The sequence below is a fragment of the Petromyzon marinus genome, chromosome 63, assembly GCF_048934315.1.
Source record: "Petromyzon marinus isolate PM22_M1 ecotype Great Lakes invasive population chromosome 63, UKy_Petmar_22M1.pri1.0, whole genome shotgun sequence".
Taxonomy (NCBI): domain Eukaryota; kingdom Metazoa; phylum Chordata; class Hyperoartia; order Petromyzontiformes; family Petromyzontidae; genus Petromyzon; species Petromyzon marinus.
Window position 1 is genome coordinate 5,398,453 of NC_133729.1, and position 19,041 is coordinate 5,417,493.

The 19,041-nt window shown below is 50.0% G+C and overlaps 1 protein-coding gene across 4 annotated transcripts; it reads right to left on the reverse strand.

Moving 5' to 3' along the window:
• Positions 1 to 527: 527 nt before the first annotated feature.
• Positions 528 to 13,416, reverse strand: ADRM1 (ADRM1 26S proteasome ubiquitin receptor). 4 transcript variants are annotated; one of them, XM_032977518.2, is made up of 9 exons: positions 12,891 to 13,416; positions 10,895 to 11,011; positions 10,256 to 10,388; positions 8,153 to 8,239; positions 6,501 to 6,549; positions 5,806 to 6,152; positions 4,451 to 4,611; positions 4,125 to 4,230; positions 528 to 3,503 (listed from the first exon to the last, which is right to left on the reverse strand). In XM_032977518.2, exons 1-9 carry the CDS (start codon positions 13,104 to 13,106, stop codon positions 3,367 to 3,369), a joined length of 1,353 nt encoding a protein of 450 aa, XP_032833409.1. In that variant the 5' UTR covers positions 13,107 to 13,416; the 3' UTR covers positions 528 to 3,366. The 4 variants fall into 4 exon arrangements, with proteins under 4 accessions (XP_032833409.1, XP_032833412.1, XP_032833411.1 ...); XM_032977521.2 differs by having other exon boundaries at positions 4,125 to 4,227; positions 8,153 to 8,233; positions 12,891 to 13,415; XM_032977520.2 differs by having other exon boundaries at positions 8,153 to 8,233; positions 12,891 to 13,415.
• Positions 13,417 to 19,041: the final 5,625 nt, after the last annotated feature.

A 19,041-nucleotide genomic window follows, 5' to 3' on the forward strand; every position in this document is an offset into this window, starting at 1 on the left:
GCCAACCGTGCTCATCGGAGGTGGAATGCTTTGATGTTGTGTACTGGGCGAGTGGTCCCCTTCAAATATATATACTTAGCTCAATGGGCTTTACTTGGGGGGTGGGATATAAACCTCAGATTAAATTCGGTCAAAAAACCGTAAATATTTCATGAGCCGCACTATGCATGTGAATACAAGACTCCGGTCCTTAAGGAGCCACAGATTGCCGAACCCCTGCAGATAATAAACTGGACTTCTATGGTAAACTGTTCTCCCATGGTGAACTGGACTTCTATGGTAAACTGGATTTCCATGGTGAACTGGATTTCCATGGTGAACTGGACTATGATAAACTGGACTTCTATGGTAAACTGGACTTCCATGTTGAACTGTATTTCCATGGTGAACTGGACTCCCATGGTGAACTGGACTTTCATGGTCAAAGGTCAGAAAACCAAAATAACAAGAGCCATTCTCCAGAGCCGCAGGTTGCCGACCCCTGGGACCAATCAAATTGCCTTAAGTAGAGGATAGAAAACACGCAATGACATTGTGTTACTTTTATTCAGAATTATAACTCAAAAAAAATGCGAGGGAAGAACACTTGAATGTGAAACGTTAAGCACAAGTCTACCGAAATCTTTAATAAGAGTAATTGAGACGCAAATGTCGAAAGACAGAAACACAGCCGGTGGTGGGATTTTGCTATGGTTCCCAAAACGGCGCCCGTGCCCGATCGTAGTCTCCGTGGAGTTGGGACTGTCAGCAGCAAGGCGCTTCTTCAGTACAAGTATATATATTTTTTATCGTTGAAACCTGTAAATGATGAGAAGTCATCACAAGACAAATTAATGCGGGCTCGAGAAAAAAAACACAAATTGAACACACATGCGCGTGTGCAGCATCGTTGTATTAAAACGTCTCAGCCTTATCCAGACCACCAGCTCAAAAGAACTGAACGTGGCCATTTTGCCGTTTCGGCCAACCAACCCAAAGCGTTGAGAAAATGTGGCCCCTCCCAATGTCCTCTCCGCATACTGGACACACACATGGCAGCAGCGAACGTTGTACTGCACCAATGAGTCCCAATGACATTTTAATCTGGTCGGTCTCCAGTGTTGTTAGTTTCTTGATGGGATGGTGACATCCCCCCTCCCCAACCCCCCCAACTTGTGCGTTTGTGGTTCCGTATGACAAATCGTCATCGCTCAATTACCCTTGTGCCAGGGGTCTCGATAAGGCCAAGCCAGCGCTTGGTTGTTTTCTTCAGTGTCACTGCGTTCCTACGATTCGTACCCCCCATCCCCTTTGAGACTCCGACTGCAAGGTCTCGCGTCGTCCGGTCAAGCGATGAAGTCGCACAGAACCACGTCGATATACGTCTCCTCTCCAATAAGGGTTTCTCAACACGACCGCCAAACAGCACGCCTTCAGGGAGGGTGGAAGCGAGCATGCCGCCTGTACATCCTTCAGGCGTGGAATCGGTCCAAATGAAAAGACGTTTAGTATTATTACCGATTACTCAATTGGGATTACAAACACATAGCTCCCTGCTGGCAGGGTAATGCCCGAATGCACACAGGGGCAGCTGCTGCTGGGGAGTGCCCCTTTCGAATGCGCCGAGGTGTGACGCGAGTCGCTTTTTGCGTTTAAGGGGCGCAAAATCAACCAAACCATTTCTGCGATTTGGTTTCGGTGCAGCCACGGGGGGGCTGTACTTGAGAACCTGGTTTTATCAAGGGAGGAAGCCGAATCCTCGATACGAACCCAGTTGTTCAGAATTGTGGGCTCGGTTGATTGAAGCATGGGCATCGCTTCCCCCATGAGCCACCCACACAGCTCCAAGATGTGCTTTGAAATGCAAGCTTTTTCGGGAGGGTCCTGTGTGCGTGGTTGTGATTTTAACAGGAGGGACTATGATGATAATGCTACTGCTGCGTTCGATCCCAATCGAGTGATCTGCAGGTAATTTTCCCCGCATCGAGATGTTCGGCAAACACCAGTTACATTGTGTATATTTTGTTTGTTTAAGCGTTGGAGCAATTTGGTATCAAACGTTTATTTGATTGCAATGACAAAATAACTCACGTCCTTTTTATCTTTTATGCAAGCGTTCTATTGCCAGGTCACAGTCCAGATTTTGGCACCATGCCCCGCTGCAGGGTGAACACGGTAACAGTCGTTAAGCACGAAAGAGGGCAAAGATTTTGTGTCTCCATGTCCATAGCCGGGAAATCGTTGTCAAGATGTCCCGACAACCAGCACACATGTCCTGTTACGATGGTGCATGGTGGGTTGTGTGCAGCGAGCGTAGTGCACGGTGTGGTGTGCAGTGTGGTGCACTGCGAGGTGTGTGGATTGGGGCACAGTTCAGTGTGGCGAGTGTTGTGCATGGAGTGGCGTACGGTGCGGTGTGTGTGTGGTGTGCATGGTGAGGTATGTGGCCAGTGTGGTGCACGGCGCGGTGAGTGGTGTAAGGTGGGGTGTGCGGCGAGTACGGTGCATGGTACGGTGAGTATGGAGTGGTGCAGCCGGAACAGTGAGCAGCCATGCAACGTGAAGCAAGCGTTCACAACGGCACCGTTCTTGCTCGCTATGCAAGCCGGCTGTGGTGCGCCGGAATCACAGGTGGCCCCCGCTCCCAAGCTGAGATAAACACCTGCAACTGGACACACGCATCCAACAATTGCTGCGACCTCGACTACCGTTTGGTGGGTCTCCGTTGCAAAAAAATTACAGACGAGTAATCACAAAGCTCTTTCACTTGGGTTGCGTCAATGCCAAATCGATATGCCATCCCAGTGCTGGGCTTGAACCAGGCCAACTTTGCTGGGAGGCTGCCCCTGATGGATGACGCCAAGAGTATGTTCATCGCACGGCCGCCAATGTTTACCAAGGAGCTTGCACTCACGTCTACCTTTATTGTTTTCCCAACTTGTAAAAAAAAAATGGTTGTAGAGGAAAAGACCGTGAGAGGGGGGGGGTACGGAACAATCGTGAGCGATGGCATCACCGCATCGCCACAGAGCCAGTGCGATCCTTGTGGTCCTCTGTGAAGACTCAAGCCAGACAGGGCATCAGGTTCTGGAGCCAAGGCGGAACGTTGTTATCATTAAGGTCGATCGGTCAAGGTCACACTCACGGCCGCCCCGTGCTGCCCCACTTTACCCGGACATGCGGCGAAGACGCAGCGGCAACAACAACAACAAAAACAGAGGTGTGGAGAATCGACCCAATAAAAATGGGAGAGCGTTCGTTTCGAATCAGAACGGGCGGCAGCCGAGTGACAACACGGGAGCACGGGAATGGCGGCAGAGAGAGACCCGGCACGGAGCGTCACTCGGATGCGGCCCGGGGCCACACACCGGGCCCGCTGCGGCCCCGTTAATCTAAACTCATGTCCTCCTCCTCGTCCTTCTTGTCTCCGGACGGCTCCACGTCGCCGCTCGGCGCTCCCTCCGTGGTGCCGGTGTCGGCGCCGCCGGGCCGGCCCTGCATGGCGCGGGCAAATCCTTCAACGTCTACGGGGGACGGAAGGTGGGCGAGGGTGTTGGGGGGGGGAGGGGCAGGGTTGGAGGTTGAGAGGTGGAACACGGGAGGGCAGGAGGATAAATACAAACAGCACTCACGAACGCGCAGCCCGCAGAAGTAATGGAAGAAGGCGGCGCTCCAATGCCACCCATCACGGTGGTGGCACCGCCCAACTCGGAGCGCCTCTCCTTCTCGGGGGCACCCGAAAAGCAAATGCCATTACGCGAGCGAGCGTCGTGTCTCGTAGCGCCTTCGTACCTCCTGTGTAAGCGTATAACGTTGCAGTGATACACAAACTCCGCACTACACACACTACTCCTATACAAAACGTAAACACTCCTACACCGATACACTCATACTGCACAACACAAATACTTCACACAACACGGCAGTGCTGCTGATGATGGTGGTGGTACTGGTGTTGGTGGTGTTGGTGGTGATGATGCTGGTGGTGCTGGAGATGATGATGGTGGTGCTGGTGATGGCGCAAGAGATGATGGTGGTGCTGGTGCTAGAGATGGTATTTTGCTGGTCGTGGCGATAATGGTGGTACTGGTGCTGGAGATAATGATGGTGATGATGGTGATGCTGGTGATGAGCAGTGTAATCACCTCCATGGCCGGCCGCTTGGACGGCCTCATCCGGGAGCCCGAACTGGGACATGAGCGGGCCCAGCTGCCCCGACCCCAGCGCGGCAGTGAACATGCTCATGGCCTGCTGGGCACAAAGAGCGGCGAGGGAGCCACGGTTACACTTACACAGCTGGGCATAGAGGGGACATGAGAGCCACGGATACACTTACTCAGCTGGGCACGGGAGCCACGGTTACGCTCATGCAAATGGGCACACAAGCTTACACACGCACTCCTCACACACGGCAGGGTAGGGCGGGTGGAGGGGTGGTTTCGGGCGGCTGGGTACTGCGGCTGCCCCTCACCTGCTGAAACTGCGGGGAGCTCATCGTGCTCTGGATCTCGTCGGGCGACAGGGGCAGGGCCTCGCCCACCGGCAGGAACGGCAGCAGCCGCTGTTGCACCTCGGGGTTGGCCAGGATGGGTGCCATGATGTCGGGCGTGAGCACCGCAGCCAGGTCCAGGGCTGAAGCCCCAGGGGGGAATCGGGGGGGGGGGGGGGGGTCCAAAAGTCAGGAACCGGGGAACGAATCCAGTGGAATGACAGTCACGAGCGAGAACACCGGTTAGCCCCCCCCCCCAGAATTGAACCGGCGACCTCTGGATTGCAGGTCCAGTCGAGCTAAGAACCGGGCCCGAGAGCCGTCTCTTGGTTTTCTCAGTTGAAGAGGTTACAGGTTACGCTAAACAGCGTCGGATTTTAACCGCCCGCAGAGCAACAACCGAGCAGTTACCCTCAAGAGCGCCGCTCCAACCGCCGCTGATGTGCGCAGCGTCGCTCGTTGGCCAGGCCGCGCGATCGCTGCGCGGAAACGGCGGCTCAACGTCAACTCGGAGAGCGAACCATTCCCCTTGTGACTTGGTAACGAGAGACGCAATACACGTCAGTGGCGGAGGAGCGTTCTTTGAGGGCGACTGGTGAGATGTTAACTACCTCGCATGGTATACAGGAGGTCGTGGGTTCGATTCCAGCCATGACGATGCCTGTTGCATACTTGGATTTTGGTCCTGAGTCGTCTGGTTTTTCCCTCCACATTTAGAAACATGCATCTAGAGTATTTTGGCTGCTATGCATTTCCACGTGATAAGCCAACTTTGTTGAGTTATCATGTGAATCCAGGTCGCTTCTGAGAAAAACAGCTATACAGCTGAGTGGGCCTTACCTGGTTAAATAAAAATAGTTTCATCATTTAGTTTCAACAGTGATAATCACTTACCTACCCAGGAAGGCCATTCCCGGTACTAAGGCCCTTATTCAAAGAGTCCTGCATTGGAATGTTTTGGACAATGCCAGTTACATTGTATGTGTTTTATTGTTGTTGTTAGCTATGTAGTGGAAACTAGAAAACCTGGAGGGAAACCTGTGCCGTAAAGCTCGCGTGTTCACCGTGGCCACTACTCTCAGGTCGAAAAAACCCCCAGATGCACAGCAGCGCCGGTCAAGCACTCTGAAACATTTCATCACCATTGGACACCGTAGCCACCACGAAAACAGGGCTCAAACCCAGGTCCCCTCAAAGAGTTGCTGAGGGCTGAGGTTCTGATGCGGTAATTGTAAGCCTGCCTCAAGACACCCGGCTCTACTAGGGGGCTCGATGCCCAGGTCCTCAGGACGTGCCGGCTGAGTGACCCGGACACGGCCGTTACGAGCCACACTCACCGGGCTGCGTGGCCGTGGCCCCCGGTGACGTGGGCACGTTCATGCTGGTGAGGATGCTCTGCAGGTCCGACAGCTGGATGGGTTGTGTGGGCACCGCGGTTGGCACGGCGGGCAGCATTGTGGGGGCGGTGGCGGGGACCGGTGTGGCGGTGGCGGCGGTGGGGACCGGCGTAACTGGTGGGACCGGCGTGACCGACGGGGGGGTCTCGGCGGCCAGCACGGCAGTGGTCGTGGTGGTGGTGGTGGTGGCGGCGGAGGAGGAGGAGGCTGAGGCGGAGGAGGCTGAGGCGGCGGCAGCGCGGGCCGAGGAGACTGAGCGTGCCAGGGAACCCACCTGGCCCCGTGAGCTGCGAAGCGGACAAGCGCGATCACGCAATGGCGCCGAGATATTAACTATCTCGCCTGGTATGCAGGAGGTCCTGGGTTCGATCCCGAACTGGTGTGGTAACTGAGGAAGAGGCAGGCATGCAATGTATCACAGCGCGCGCATCAGCACTACAGTACCAGTACTACAGTGCCAGCTTCCAGCATCACCGAACAACGCTGCCAACACCCACGCCTCTCAGAATATCAGTACGTCCCCACGAGGACAGCGTTGCAAAAAATGTTACGTGCGAACACGCATTAAACGGGGGAGTTCCTGCACTTGCTGTGGAGATGAAGGGGGGAGGGAAGGTGCGAGGGAAGGAACTCACCCCGACGAGTGACCAGATCCCAGCAGCCCGGCCAGGGCCCCGAGTCCTCCTGATGACGACAAACAAAACGCACACGCTCGCTCAGTGGGTTACGCCACACTCCTTGCCCTTTCACTCCAGGCTCTCTCTCTCTCTCTGACATCTCCAGCTGGGCATGGCTCAACCGATGAGCCCCACTGAAGGTGAACATGCCCCCAGTCTTCCGTGCTGCCTGATGATATTTACGCAGCCGAAAGCTTGAACAAAGTATTTGTGAGTGATCAGCACCCAGCTGTAAAACGCCACTGTCATTTACTCCTCCTGCGATCCACTCATCTAGCCATCAACTCCTCTAGCCCACTAAACCTCTAGTCAAATGCTCCTTTTGAAACTTGCCCAACAGCTTAGCCTAGGCGGTCACTATTGGTCACCCGCTCGTAAGGCCGGAGTTACAGGCATCCCTTGGCCGAGAACTCCGAGGCTCTGGAGAGCTCCACATTCGCGTGCTCTGCCAGTCCCTTGGTAAGCTACATCAATCAATTCATCTTCATTTTACAATGTAAGACCCACTGAGCTATGAAGCTCTTTTTCAGAAGCGACTTGGCCACAAATGATAGTTCAACGAAGTGGCTTATCATGTGGACATTTATAGCGGCCAAATACTCTGAACTCGTGATGTTGATTCTAAATGTGGAGGGTAAAACCGGAGGACCTGGAGAAAAATCCATGCAACCACGGTGAGAGATATGCAAACTCAAAATACAGTGAAACCTTGGATTGCGAGCGTAATTCCTTCCGGAAACGTGCTCGTAATCCAAAGCACTCGTATATCAAAGCGGATTTCCCCATAAGAAATAATGGAAACTCAGATGATTCGTTCCACAACCCAAAAATACTGTATTCATATAAAAATTATTAATACAAAATACCTTTTTACATTTTTATTATTTTAATTTAATATGAAGTAGTCAAATTGATTAATTACATTTAATCGTGGCTGGTGTGAGGGAGATGAGAGAGGAGAGGAGGAGAAGGGTTATTGTGTCGGACGACTTTCACTTGCAGTACAGTTACTAAAGAACAGTCACTACACTTGGACACAAAATAAAAAAAATGCTTTACGCACACACACGTGGTCACAACACTATAGTACTGTAGTAAACAGTATACGCTCGCACGGATGTTGACTATACGAGTGAGGCACGCCGACTGAGACTGAGCATGGGAGATAATTACCCACAATCCCGCAGCGAGAGAGAGAGAAGAACCATTGGCTCAGTTGTGATCACGTGACGCTCGGCAGACAAAGCCTGTACTGTACGTACTGCTCGTATTGCAAGACATCGCTCGTTTATCAAATTATTATTTATTTATAAATTTTGCTCGTCTTGCAAAACACTCGCAGACCAAGTTACTCGCAATCCAAGGTTTCACTGTATACAGCAGGCATCAGGGTCAGGATTGAACCCATGACCTCCTGCATACCATGTGAGGTAGTTAACATCTCGCCACTGTGGCGCACTTATAGAGGACGCATGAGAGAGTACACTGGGGAGCCCGGAGAAAACCCACACGAGGGGGGAGAAGGGAGTGAGAGGGAGGGTGAGAGGGAGGAGCGAGGGGGGGGGGCAGTGAGAGGGGAGAGCGAGTGAGCAGGAGGTCGAAGGTCTCACCGAGCCCGCCAAGACCGCTGGCGCCCATGAGCTGCATCAGCTGCTGCTGGTCCATGTTGCCCAGGAGGCTCTGCAGGCCTCCTTCACCTGCCAAGAAGCGGGCACAACTGCACAATGTGCGCACACAGCGGCGCCTTGCAAGGAAGAGTAGTGTGGAGGATTGGAGGAGGAGTGCGGAGTAGAGGTGCAGCGGTGTGGAGGAGAGGAGAAGCAGTGTGGAGGAGAGAAGGAGCACTGTGGAGAGAAGGAGCACTGTGGAGGAGAGAAGGAGCACTGTGGAGGAGAGAAGGAGCACTGTGGAGGAGAGAAGGAGCAGTGTGGAGGAGAGGAGGAGCACTGTGGAGGAGAGGAGCAGTGTGGAGGAGAGGAGAAGCAGTGTGGAGGAGAGAAGGAGCACTGTGGAGGAGAGAAGGAGCACTGTGGAGGAGAGAAGGAGCACTGTGGAGGAGAGAAGGAGCACTGTGGAGGAAATAAGGAGCACTGTGGAGGAGAGGAGGAGCACTGTGGAGGAGAGAAGGAGCACTGTGGAGGAGAGAAGGAGCAGTGTGGAGGAGAGAAGGAGCACTGTGGAGGAGAGAAGGAGCACTGTGGAGGAGAGGAGAAGCAGTGTGGAGGAGAGAAGGAGCACTGTGGAGGAGAGGAGAAGCAGTGTGGGGGAGAGGAGAAGCAGTGTGGAGGAAAGGAGGAGCAGTGTGGAGGAAAGGAGCACTGTGGAGGAGAGGAGAAGCAGTGTGGGGGAGAGGAGTAGTGTGGAGGAGAAGAGGAGTGTGGAGGAGAAGAGAAGGAGTGTGGAGGAGAGGAGCACTGTGGAGGAGAGAAGGAGCACTGTGGAGGAGAGGAGTAGTGTGGAGGAGAAGAGAAGGAGTGTGGAGGAGAAGAGAAGGAGTGTGGAGGAGAAGAGAAGGAGTGTGGAGGAGAGAAGGAGCAGTGTGGAGGAGAGGAGTAGTGTGGAGGAGAAGAGAAGGAGTGTGGAGGAGAGGGGGAGCACTGTGGAGGAGAGAAGGAGCACTGTGGAGGAGAGGAGAAGCAGTGTGGAGGAGAGGAGAAGCAGTGTGGAGGAGAGAAGGAGCACTGTGGAGGAGAGGAGAAGCAGTGTGGGGGAGAGGAGTAGTGTGGAGGAGAGGAGTCGTCGTGTGGAGGAATCTGAGAAGCATTGTGGAGGAGCCCTGGGAACACTGTCCCACCACGTGCAACGACACGGAGGCAGCAACCACGCACAGCTCTTCGCATTCGTAGGGGCGGTGACGTGGCCCAGCGGTAGCGCGTTTGTCACCTATTGCAGAGGTTTGCAGTTCGAACTGACAAAAATCAATTGCGTCACCAATTGTGACGTGCATCATAGGGTGTGCCGGGCGGAGCAGTCGCCCTGCACGTGCTGGAGGAGGCTGTTCACATGGCTCTGTGGATACGTAGGCCGATGTCCACTCACATATAGCAATGACGTACAAAGTAACAATTTAATTATTTTTTTTGGGTGTATCTCGTACTCTGTGTAAAAGCATTCGCTAAATAAACGCATCTCGGGGGAAGAGCGAATCGATATAGGCTCGGCAGGCAAGCAGGCTTCCTAGCCGGGCCCGGTGTGAGTGGGCGATCCCCTGGTGCGGGGTGCAGTATGAGTGTTAGACTCCCCCCCCCCCCCCCCCCCCCCGTGTGGTGTGGTGTGCCCTGTGGGGAATGGAGGCGCAGTAGTTGGCGGCGCCACGTTGCAAGCCCGGCGACCCGAGTTCAATTCCCGGTCATGGCCAACACCAGTGACGATTATCTGAACCGGTCCTGGGCCTCCCCTAGCTCGACTCTACCTCAAATGAGTGCCTGGTGCGGTGTGTAAACATTGCCACTCGGGAGAAAAAAGTGATCGGGCATGGTGGTAGCCACCCACCCCCTCGTGTGCTGTGCCGGCCTTCATAGGTGCTGCTCGCTAACAGCACTTGCCCCAACAGTCTGTTGAGCCTATACGGAGTAACTTTAGTGTGCATTGTGGTGGTTTTCCCAGTGCCACTGCCATGTGGCATGGTGATTTATGGACAGGGTGACCCCTCCCCCCTGCCCTCCCTGCCGCCTTCCCCGCGATGCGGTGAGCAACCCCTGCCCCGGCCGTACCGCCCAGGGCCGCCAGGTCGCTGGAGAGGCCGTGCGAGGAGGATCCGCTCCCAACCGAGCCCGGAACGGGAGGGTTGTTGAGCAGGTCGTTCACCTTCTTGCACAGCTCATCATCCTTGTCCGTCTTGGGCTCCTGCGACAAGAGCACACGGGGGGAGATGAGGGCGCGTGGGGGGAGATCAGGGCATGTGGGGGGTGATCAGGGCACGGGGGGAGATCACAGACCACGGAGGTCACAGGCAGTGAGGTGATGTGGTCGAGGAGTGGTGAGTAGTGATGAGTTGTGATGAGGGCGATTTTTGGCGAGTTGTGCAGAAGGTGAGGGTTATGAATGGTAGCGAGGGTGGGGTGACTTGTGAGGGGTGGTGAGGGTGTGGTGGTGATGGAGAGAGTAGTGGTGAGGTGAGGGCGAGATGCGAGGGGTGTCTTGAGGATGAACGACGGTGAGTTGCGAGGCGTGGCGAGGGCACATGGTGGCGAGGTGATGGTGAGTTGCGAGGGATGGCGAGGACGAGCGGTGCGTGGTGTCGATGGCGGGCGGGTGCGTGGTGGCGAGCGACAGTGGCATGTGAGCGACTGCTGCCGCGTGCCGTGATGGTGGCGGCGAGGTGGCGGCGAGGGCGTGAGCGAGTCTCTCACCTGCATCCAGAAGAAGAGTCGCCGGGACCCGGCTTTGAACTTGAGCACAAACACGCGCCCCGTGGTGCACTGCGGCACGCGCTTGAACTCGCAGTCGTCCGGGAAGATGATCAGATCCTGCGTGGACACGGCTAATGTGAGACGTGGGCTTCTTAGATCCATAAGCAAAAAAAAAAGCAAAAGGCCCAACGGTCTGCGGCCGAGGGAGGCCGGGTGGTCACGTGGCCCGGAGCTGGCGTGTGGTCGCAACGCCCATTGCAGATTGTCCTCATATTCAAACGAATAGGCCGCCCTGGGAATTACTGCTGTGTGCGTATTAACCATGAAATGTTACGCGCCGTCTGCTTTGCTGGCAATTTACGTTAAAGATCTCCCGACGACGCTCGAAACGAGCGAGCCATTTTGTGAGTGTCATGGTCCAATATCTGCCAAATTAGAAAATTGCCCTGTAAATTACTCAATTGGGACTACACATAGCAGCGGTCATCGCGCCTCCCACCCCGAATGGACCCCAGGGTGGCGATAGGTTAATTACCGCGCCTGGTATGAAGGAGGTCGTGAGCTTGTAAGCATGACAGAGTGAATACCAACTGCATTAAGTTAATATTGTCGTAGAGGAGTCTCTTTTAAGCGATGTGTAGTGAATGTAACTGCGATAACAATGTAACAATTACATTATGAGACCTCCTTTGCCAGTAACAAGATATAGTAATAGGTTTTTACCCTTTTAGCTGGCACAAAAACTGACACCTTTATACAAGGGATCATGTTTGCAATAACCACAACACGAGCAGTCAAAAATCCAAACAAAAATAAACAACTCTGATAATAATATGCACTGTCCTTGAATTTGATTGGTCCACACCCGAGACGGCTTTTCTTACAGCCTAGTCTCCACTGGTGTTGGACCAGATGACACCATAAGGCGTACAACTCAAAAACTGCGCACTATCAGAGCATCGAGAGCTCGGGGTAAGCCTTTACATTATGAGACCTCCTTTGCCAGCTAAAAGGGTAAAAACCTATTACTATATCTTGTTACTGGCAAAGGAGGTCTCATAATGTAAAGGCTTACCCCGAGCTCTCAATACTCTGATAGTGCGCTGTTTTTGAGTTGTACGCCTTATGGTGTCATCTGGTCCAACATCAGTGGAGACTAGGCTCTAAGAAAAGCCGTCTTGGGTGTGGACCAATCAAATTCAAGGACAGTGCATATCATTATCAGAGTTGTTTCTTTTTGTTTGGATTTTTGACTGCTTGTGTTGTGGTTATTGCAAACATGATGCCTTGAATAAAGGTGTCAGTTTTTGTGCCAGCTAAAAAGGTAAAAACCTATTACTATAATGTAACAATTATTAAGCCACATACACTGTGAATTTCCTGTAACTAAATAGCTCGAGTTTCCAAAAGAATGTACTGTACATCATAATTATTAAGTAGCAAATACCGCCCCTAAAGGCAAACTAAGTTATGTGAAGCTCTGGTGCTTTTCATGGCCGCGTGTCTATGATGTTGTGTGGCTATGGTGGTGTGTCTACGAGTGTGGCTACGATGCTGTGTCTACGTGTGTCTATAGGTGTGTCTATGTGTGTGGCTATGGTTTTGTGTCTATAGGTGTGTCTGTGGCTATGGAGCAGTGTATGTGCGTGTCTACGGTGCTGTACCTACGTGTCTATAGGTGTGACTGGCTATGGTGCTGTGTCTACGTGTCAAGAGGTGTCTGTTTGTGGATATGGTGCTGTGTCTACAAGTGTCTGTGTGTGGCTATGGAGTTGGTGTCTTTGTGTGGCAATGGAGCCGTATCTCTGTGTGGCTACGGTGCTGTGTCTATGTGTGTCTGGCTATGGCGCTGTGTCTACATATGTCTTGTCTGGCTATGGAGCTGTGCCCTCCGTGTCGCTACGGTGCCGTGTCTGTGACTGGCTATTTGTGCTGTGTCGACGTGCGTGCGTCCATAGGTGCGCGTCTGTGCCGTGTGAGAGGAATGCGGCCTCGCCTCCTCCAGCTGGCCCGTGGTGCGGTCTCGCCAGCAGAGGTGCAGCAGCGCGTCCTCGCTCTGGTGAACGAACACGAGACCCTTGCGCGAGTCGGGAGTCACCGTGCCGCCACGCAAGCTCATCTTGCCCGCGCGGAACTCCACCAGGTACTTGGAGGCGGCGCCGCGACTCGAGGCGACGGCGCTCGGGAAGAGCGCGCCCGAGGAAGACGACATCGCGCGACACGGGGAGAGCGAGAGGACACGGGGGGGAGTGAGAGAGAGAGAGAGACGTGGACACGACGGGCAGACACGTGCGCTGCTCCTCACCCCTCTCCTGCTGGTTGAGCCTCCACCGCCTTGCGTCCCTCAACTGTATACACGTTCACTGGCTTCTCTCGGTGGCTGGCGGGCGGGCGGGCGTGCGGGTCTGTCTCTCCTTCTCCTGTCTGGTGCGAGCGAGCGAAACGCGCGCAAGTGAGAGCGATGAAACAGCACTTTGTGTTCCACGCCGTTTCCACTTCCGGGTTAACCGGCGGAAATGACGATCGGCGGTAATGGCGGTGACGACACCGCCAGGGGTGGGGGGTGGGCTGGGGTGTGGGGGTGGAGGGGGGAGCCGCGGGGGGCCGTGGGGGCTGAGGGACCGCGGCGATTTGCGAGAGAATAAACTCCTTTAAAAAAGGGTTTGAAAAAAACCAACGGTTTTATTAACGACTTAATTTAAACTTGATTTGAAGCGTTCGTGACTGCAGGAATTAATCTTTGGTTCTTTCGGTAAAGTCACGTAGAAAGAAAATAGATTAAATAATAGAATACGACGTTTCGATTGTCTGTGTGTCTCCGTGTCTGAGTTTTGTCTCTCGAATTTAGTTGTACCTGATGACGGTTGCTTGTGTTGCAATCGAAACATCGTATTCTAGTATTTAATTTATTTTCTTTCTACGTGACTTTACCGAAAGAACCAATGTGGGTCTGCTCGGTACGTACGTCCAACCAGCAGCATGATCGCTGGTTCCACAATTCTAGATTTGAAGCTTTTGTGACTGCAAGGATCCATACTCTTTGGTTCTTTCGGTAAAGTCACGTAGCTTAAAAATAAATAAATAAAATTTCACAAAGATGAAAACAACTAAATTTAGTTTAAGAAAATAAAACAAAAATGAAAACAACTAAATTTAAATTTTGATTTAATGCTTTCGTGACTGCAGCAATTCATATTCTTAGTTTTTTCGGTAAAGTCACGTTGAAGAGAAGCAATAAAATAAAATATATATAAAACAATAAAATTCTCACGACGTGAAAACCAACGGCAAGAACATTTGAAAGAAGTGGCGGTTTGTATTTATTTAATTAGTTTTAACGTTAACGCCACGGATAGCGATTTGACAGTTTGTTTAGATGGACGAGTCCATCTATGTTCGGAAAAGAAGAGGCTGGAGACGAAAAATTAATGTATGCTGTCTGAAAGCCACCGTAAGCGTGAACAATCAATTAAGACCCGAAATGGTTTATCAAATACTTCCAATGATTGCTAAGCCATAATCCATCTTCTCGGTTGAAATTGTTTCTGTGTTTGTATATGTGGATAGCCTCATGAACGAATCTCTCATGGTAGCCAGATGGCTTGCAAAGAACCTCTGTCTTGGAGAAGTCAATGTCATGTGAGCCTACTGAATTATAACAGTGATCTGCCACGGCCGAGGTGTTGGTCCTACCGTGTTTAAGGTTTGCTTTGTGTTCACGAATGCGGTCCGAGACATGTCGTTTGGTTTCTCCAATGTAACTACTACCACAGAGGCAACTTAGTTTGTAGACACCAGGGTACTGTATGTCCGGAATCACATCTTTTACAGACGGAACCAGATCACGGATTTTATGTAATGTGTTGAAACGGACCTGGATCTTTCTTGTGTTTATTCAAGATTTTGGAGATCTTTTTTGTGATCCCCGCAATGTAGGGTAAAGTGGTTTTGAAAGGCTCCTCAAGAGGGTCCTTCATGGTTTGAGTGATAGCTTTGCGAATTGTATAGTCGGAGTAACCATTAGCCTTAAGAGCTTGGTGTACGTGCTTGAGTTCACTGCCTATGTGTTCCTGGTCGGATATGCATTGGGCTCTATGGTGCCGAGTCTTGATGAGAGAATTATTCTGTGATGGATGGTGGTGGGAATCCGGTTTCAGATAAGCATCCGTATGGGTAGCTTTCCTGTAGACAGAGTGGCTCATTGAACCATCAGGTTTCTTTTTTATTAGGACATCGAAAAAAGGTAGCTTGCCATCTTTTTCGACTTTCGTGGTAAATCTGATGGCTGGGTGTATGGAATTGATGTGGTCGAAGAATTGGTCTAGAGCAGGCCGGCCATGTGGTCAGATGACAAGTGTCATCCACGTATCTCTTCCATAAGGTTAGGCGCAGAGGGCAGTCTGGATGGCGTCAGTCTCAAATTTCTCAATGAAAATGTTGGCTATAACCGGAGATAGCGGGGAGCCTACTACTATGTCGACCAAATGTAAGGACAACCTGATTTCCAAATTTAACCTCCTCTCCAACGAAAGACCGGACCCACACACCAAAAAGCTAGACGTTAACAAAGTCGTAATTAATCGCAGTAACAGTTCTATTTCCGATAGTCTGAAATTCGTTTTAGCTAAAGGTCTAAACTTTGCAGTCACACCTAAACACATACCAGTTAATGATATCATTGCCCAAGTAGACGTGGCTCTCAAGGGCCTGGGTCACATCGCTGGAGACGTAACAAGATCTGAAATCGCTGCAACCCTCAAAACGCTAAGATGCCAGCTAGCAACCTCAGCAAAGATGAGCGTTTTGGATTATATAAATTAAAAAAGAAGGATGATATTGAAATCCTCTCAGCCGACAAGGGCAATGCTACTGTCATCATGGATAAAATAGAATATAACAACAAAATTAAAGAATTACTCAACGATGGCAGCTATACCAAAATAAAAAGAGATCCCACCAACAGCCTCGTCACGCAAACCAACAAAATAATTTCTGATTCAACCGCATTAATTGATCAAACTAAACAGTTTTCGTTGAAACCTTCTGCTGCCAGGCCACCAAGATTATACGGCTTACCAAAAATACATAAAGTAGATACACCCCTTCATCCCATCGTCTCTACTATCAACTCCCCCACCTACAAACTGGCTCGTTTTCTGTCTGAAATCCTGCGGCCTTTCACTGGAAAAACCACCTCTGTCGTACAAAATTCTACTCACCTGGTATCGACAATAAAGGGGTTTTCCCTGTCCCCAGACGACCTGCTTGTCAGTTCTGATGTAGTTTCCTTATTCACCAAAGTTCCTTTACCTGACACCATCACAATCATTGAAGACTTGGTTCATCAAGGACTAAACACTGAGGTACCCCCCTGGTGAGACAATGCTTAACCAATACATACTTCACTCGGAATGGAACTTTCTACAAACAAACTGAGGGCACCCCACTGGGCTCCCCCCTATCTCCGATTATAGCCGACATTTTCATGGAGAAATTTGAGACTGACGCCATCCAGACTGCCACTCTGCGCCCAACCTTATGGAAGAGATACGTGGATGACACTTTTGTCATCTGGCCACATGGCCGGCCTGCTCTAGACCAATTCTTCGACCACATCAATTCCATACACCCAGCCATCAGATTTACCATGGAAGTCGAAAAAGATGGCAAGCTACCTTTTTTGGATGTCCTAATAAAAAAGAGACCTGATGGTTCAATGAGCCACTCTCTCTACAGGAAAGCTACCCATACGGATGCTTATCTGAAACCGAGTTCCCACCACCATCCATCACAGAAGAATTCTCTCATCAAGACTCTGCACCATAGAGCCCAATGCATATCCAAGCATAGGCAGTGAACTCAAGCACGTACACCAAGCTCTTAAGGCTAATGGTTACTCCGACTATACAATCCGCAAAGCTATCATTCAAACCAAGAAGAAGGACCCTCTTGAGGAGCCTTTCAAAACCACTTTACCCTACATTGCGGGGATCACAAAAAAGATCTCCAAAATCTTGAATAAACACAAGAAAGATCAAGGTCCGTTTCAACACATTACATAAAATCCGTGATCTCGTTCCGTCTGTAAAAGATGTGATTCTGGACATACATTACCCTGGTGTCTACAAACTAAGTTGCCTCTGTGGTAGTAGTTACATTGGAGAAACCAAACGACATGTCTCGGACCGCATTCATGAACACACAGCAGACCTTAAACACGGTAGGACCAACACCTCGACCGTGGCAGATCATTGTTATAATTCAGTAGGCTCACATGACATTGACTTCTCCAAGACAGAGGTTCTTTGCAAGCCATCTGGCTACCATGAGAGATTCCTTCATGAGGCTATCCACATTTTCAAACACAGAGACAATTTCAACCGAGAAGATGGATTATGGCTTAGCAATCATTGGAAGTATTTGATAAACCATTTCGGGTCTTAATTGATTGTTCACGCTTACGGTGGCTTTCAGACAGCATACATTAATTTTTCGTCTCAACCCTCTTTTCCGAACATAGATGGACTAGTCCATCTAAACAAACTGTCAAATCGCTATCCATGGTGCTAACGTAAAAAAACAAATAAATAAATACAAACCGCCACTTTCAAATGTTCTTGCCGTTGGTTTTCACACCTGATGACTGCTTGTGTTGCAGTCGAAACGTCGTGAGAATTTTATTGTTTTATATATATTATTATTTTGTTTCCCTTCAACGTGACTTTACCGAAAGAACCAATAATATGAATCACTGCAGTTATGAAAGCTTTAAATCAACTAAATTGAGCTGTTTTCATTTTTTATTTTTTTACCTACGTGACTTTACCGAAAGAACCAAAGAGTATGGATCCACAATGTCTGGCACGACAAGGACGGTGACCTTTATTCCCTTTTCATTATCAATTCAGATTTCCAATTCAACCTTTCCAAGTACGGTGGTTGCAGCTGACCCTGTGTTGCCGAAGCCAAATTCCAATTTATCATTTAATCCTTTCCCGACAGCATAGGACAGCAGTGGGGTCTTGAGAAACTGAAGGCCGACCTTGAAATTAGCTTTAGTCCACTAGCAATGGTGTTACATGTTATTTATGTAGTTTATTGTACAAATTCGGTCACAGTCCCTGTGATCACTGTTACGTTGCAATTATGGCTTTATTTTTTGGTGATTTCGAAAAGTTTTTTGATTTGGACATGTTTGTTTTGTTGTAGTACGGAGTTAGACTGATGGCCTTAATCTAAGTTTTCTTGTGGTTGTTGTTGTTTGACTTGCATCCCACTGGGATTTTTTGCACACAGCGTTGGTGTACGGTGCTTTTTTCTGGAATATTTTGCTGTTTTTTAGTCACTTTTCTGTTTTCACAGTCACACATAGTCACTTGAAGATGTTTTTCTTGTTCGTGTTTTTGTTTTTTTGTTTGTTGTGGTTGCATCCGATTCAAGAGCCGAATGGCTCACAGGGCTATACCAAAATAAATAAACTAAAAAAAAACGAAACAGTTGAATAACGAAGTGGGTGCTCTTACAGGTTGTTGTATATGTAGGTGTTATGAAAATTGATGAAAATAATGAAAATTTATTGAAATTTGCATAATTTATCCGAAATTATGTTAATTGACATAAATTATTCTGATTCTAGAGATAATCGTATTAATTTATGCGAGTGGGCGTGGTTATGATAATGTAGGTCGTTAAGGATTATCAGGTCGAGCCTCGGTGACGAAGATTGGTTATTAATTGGAACAACGCAATTAATCGTATGCAGTGACGCAGGCGTTGTGAGCGTAAATGAGAGAGAGTCGATTCGACTCTCCTATTTAATTCCGTATTATCGATCAGGATACGATTACCCTCGATTGAATATGATGAATTATGTGTTATGGATTATGTGTGGTGATAGTGTGCTTATGATAGGTCTCCAGGATTCAGATCTCATATGCAGAACAATATTATGCAGAATTTCAGGAAGAATCACACGCAACCTTTATGCTTTAATCAATTTTATTTCCTAGCTAAACTTAAATTTTTGAATAATAAGAAAACTCTCGATTTTGGAATTTCAACACAGCGTTAACATGATACCATCACGATTGCGTTGTTTCACTTTGATAACAGCACCTGTGGTTAATTCCCGACGCGTAACGCAATCG

Coding starts and splice junctions, on each gene's coding strand:
- ADRM1 (XM_032977518.2), bottom strand. CDS start 13,106: ATGTCGTCTTCCTCGGGCGCGCTCTTCCCGAGCGCCGTCGCCTCGAGT. Junction 11,012..12,890: donor CCACGGGCCAGCTGGAGGAG/GCGAGGCCGCAT, acceptor GTGTCCACGCAG/GATCTGATCATCTTCCCGGA. Junction 6,550..8,152: donor CAGCGGTCTTGGCGGGCTCG/GTGAGACCTTCG, acceptor TGTCGTCATCAG/GAGGACTCGGGGCCCTGGCC.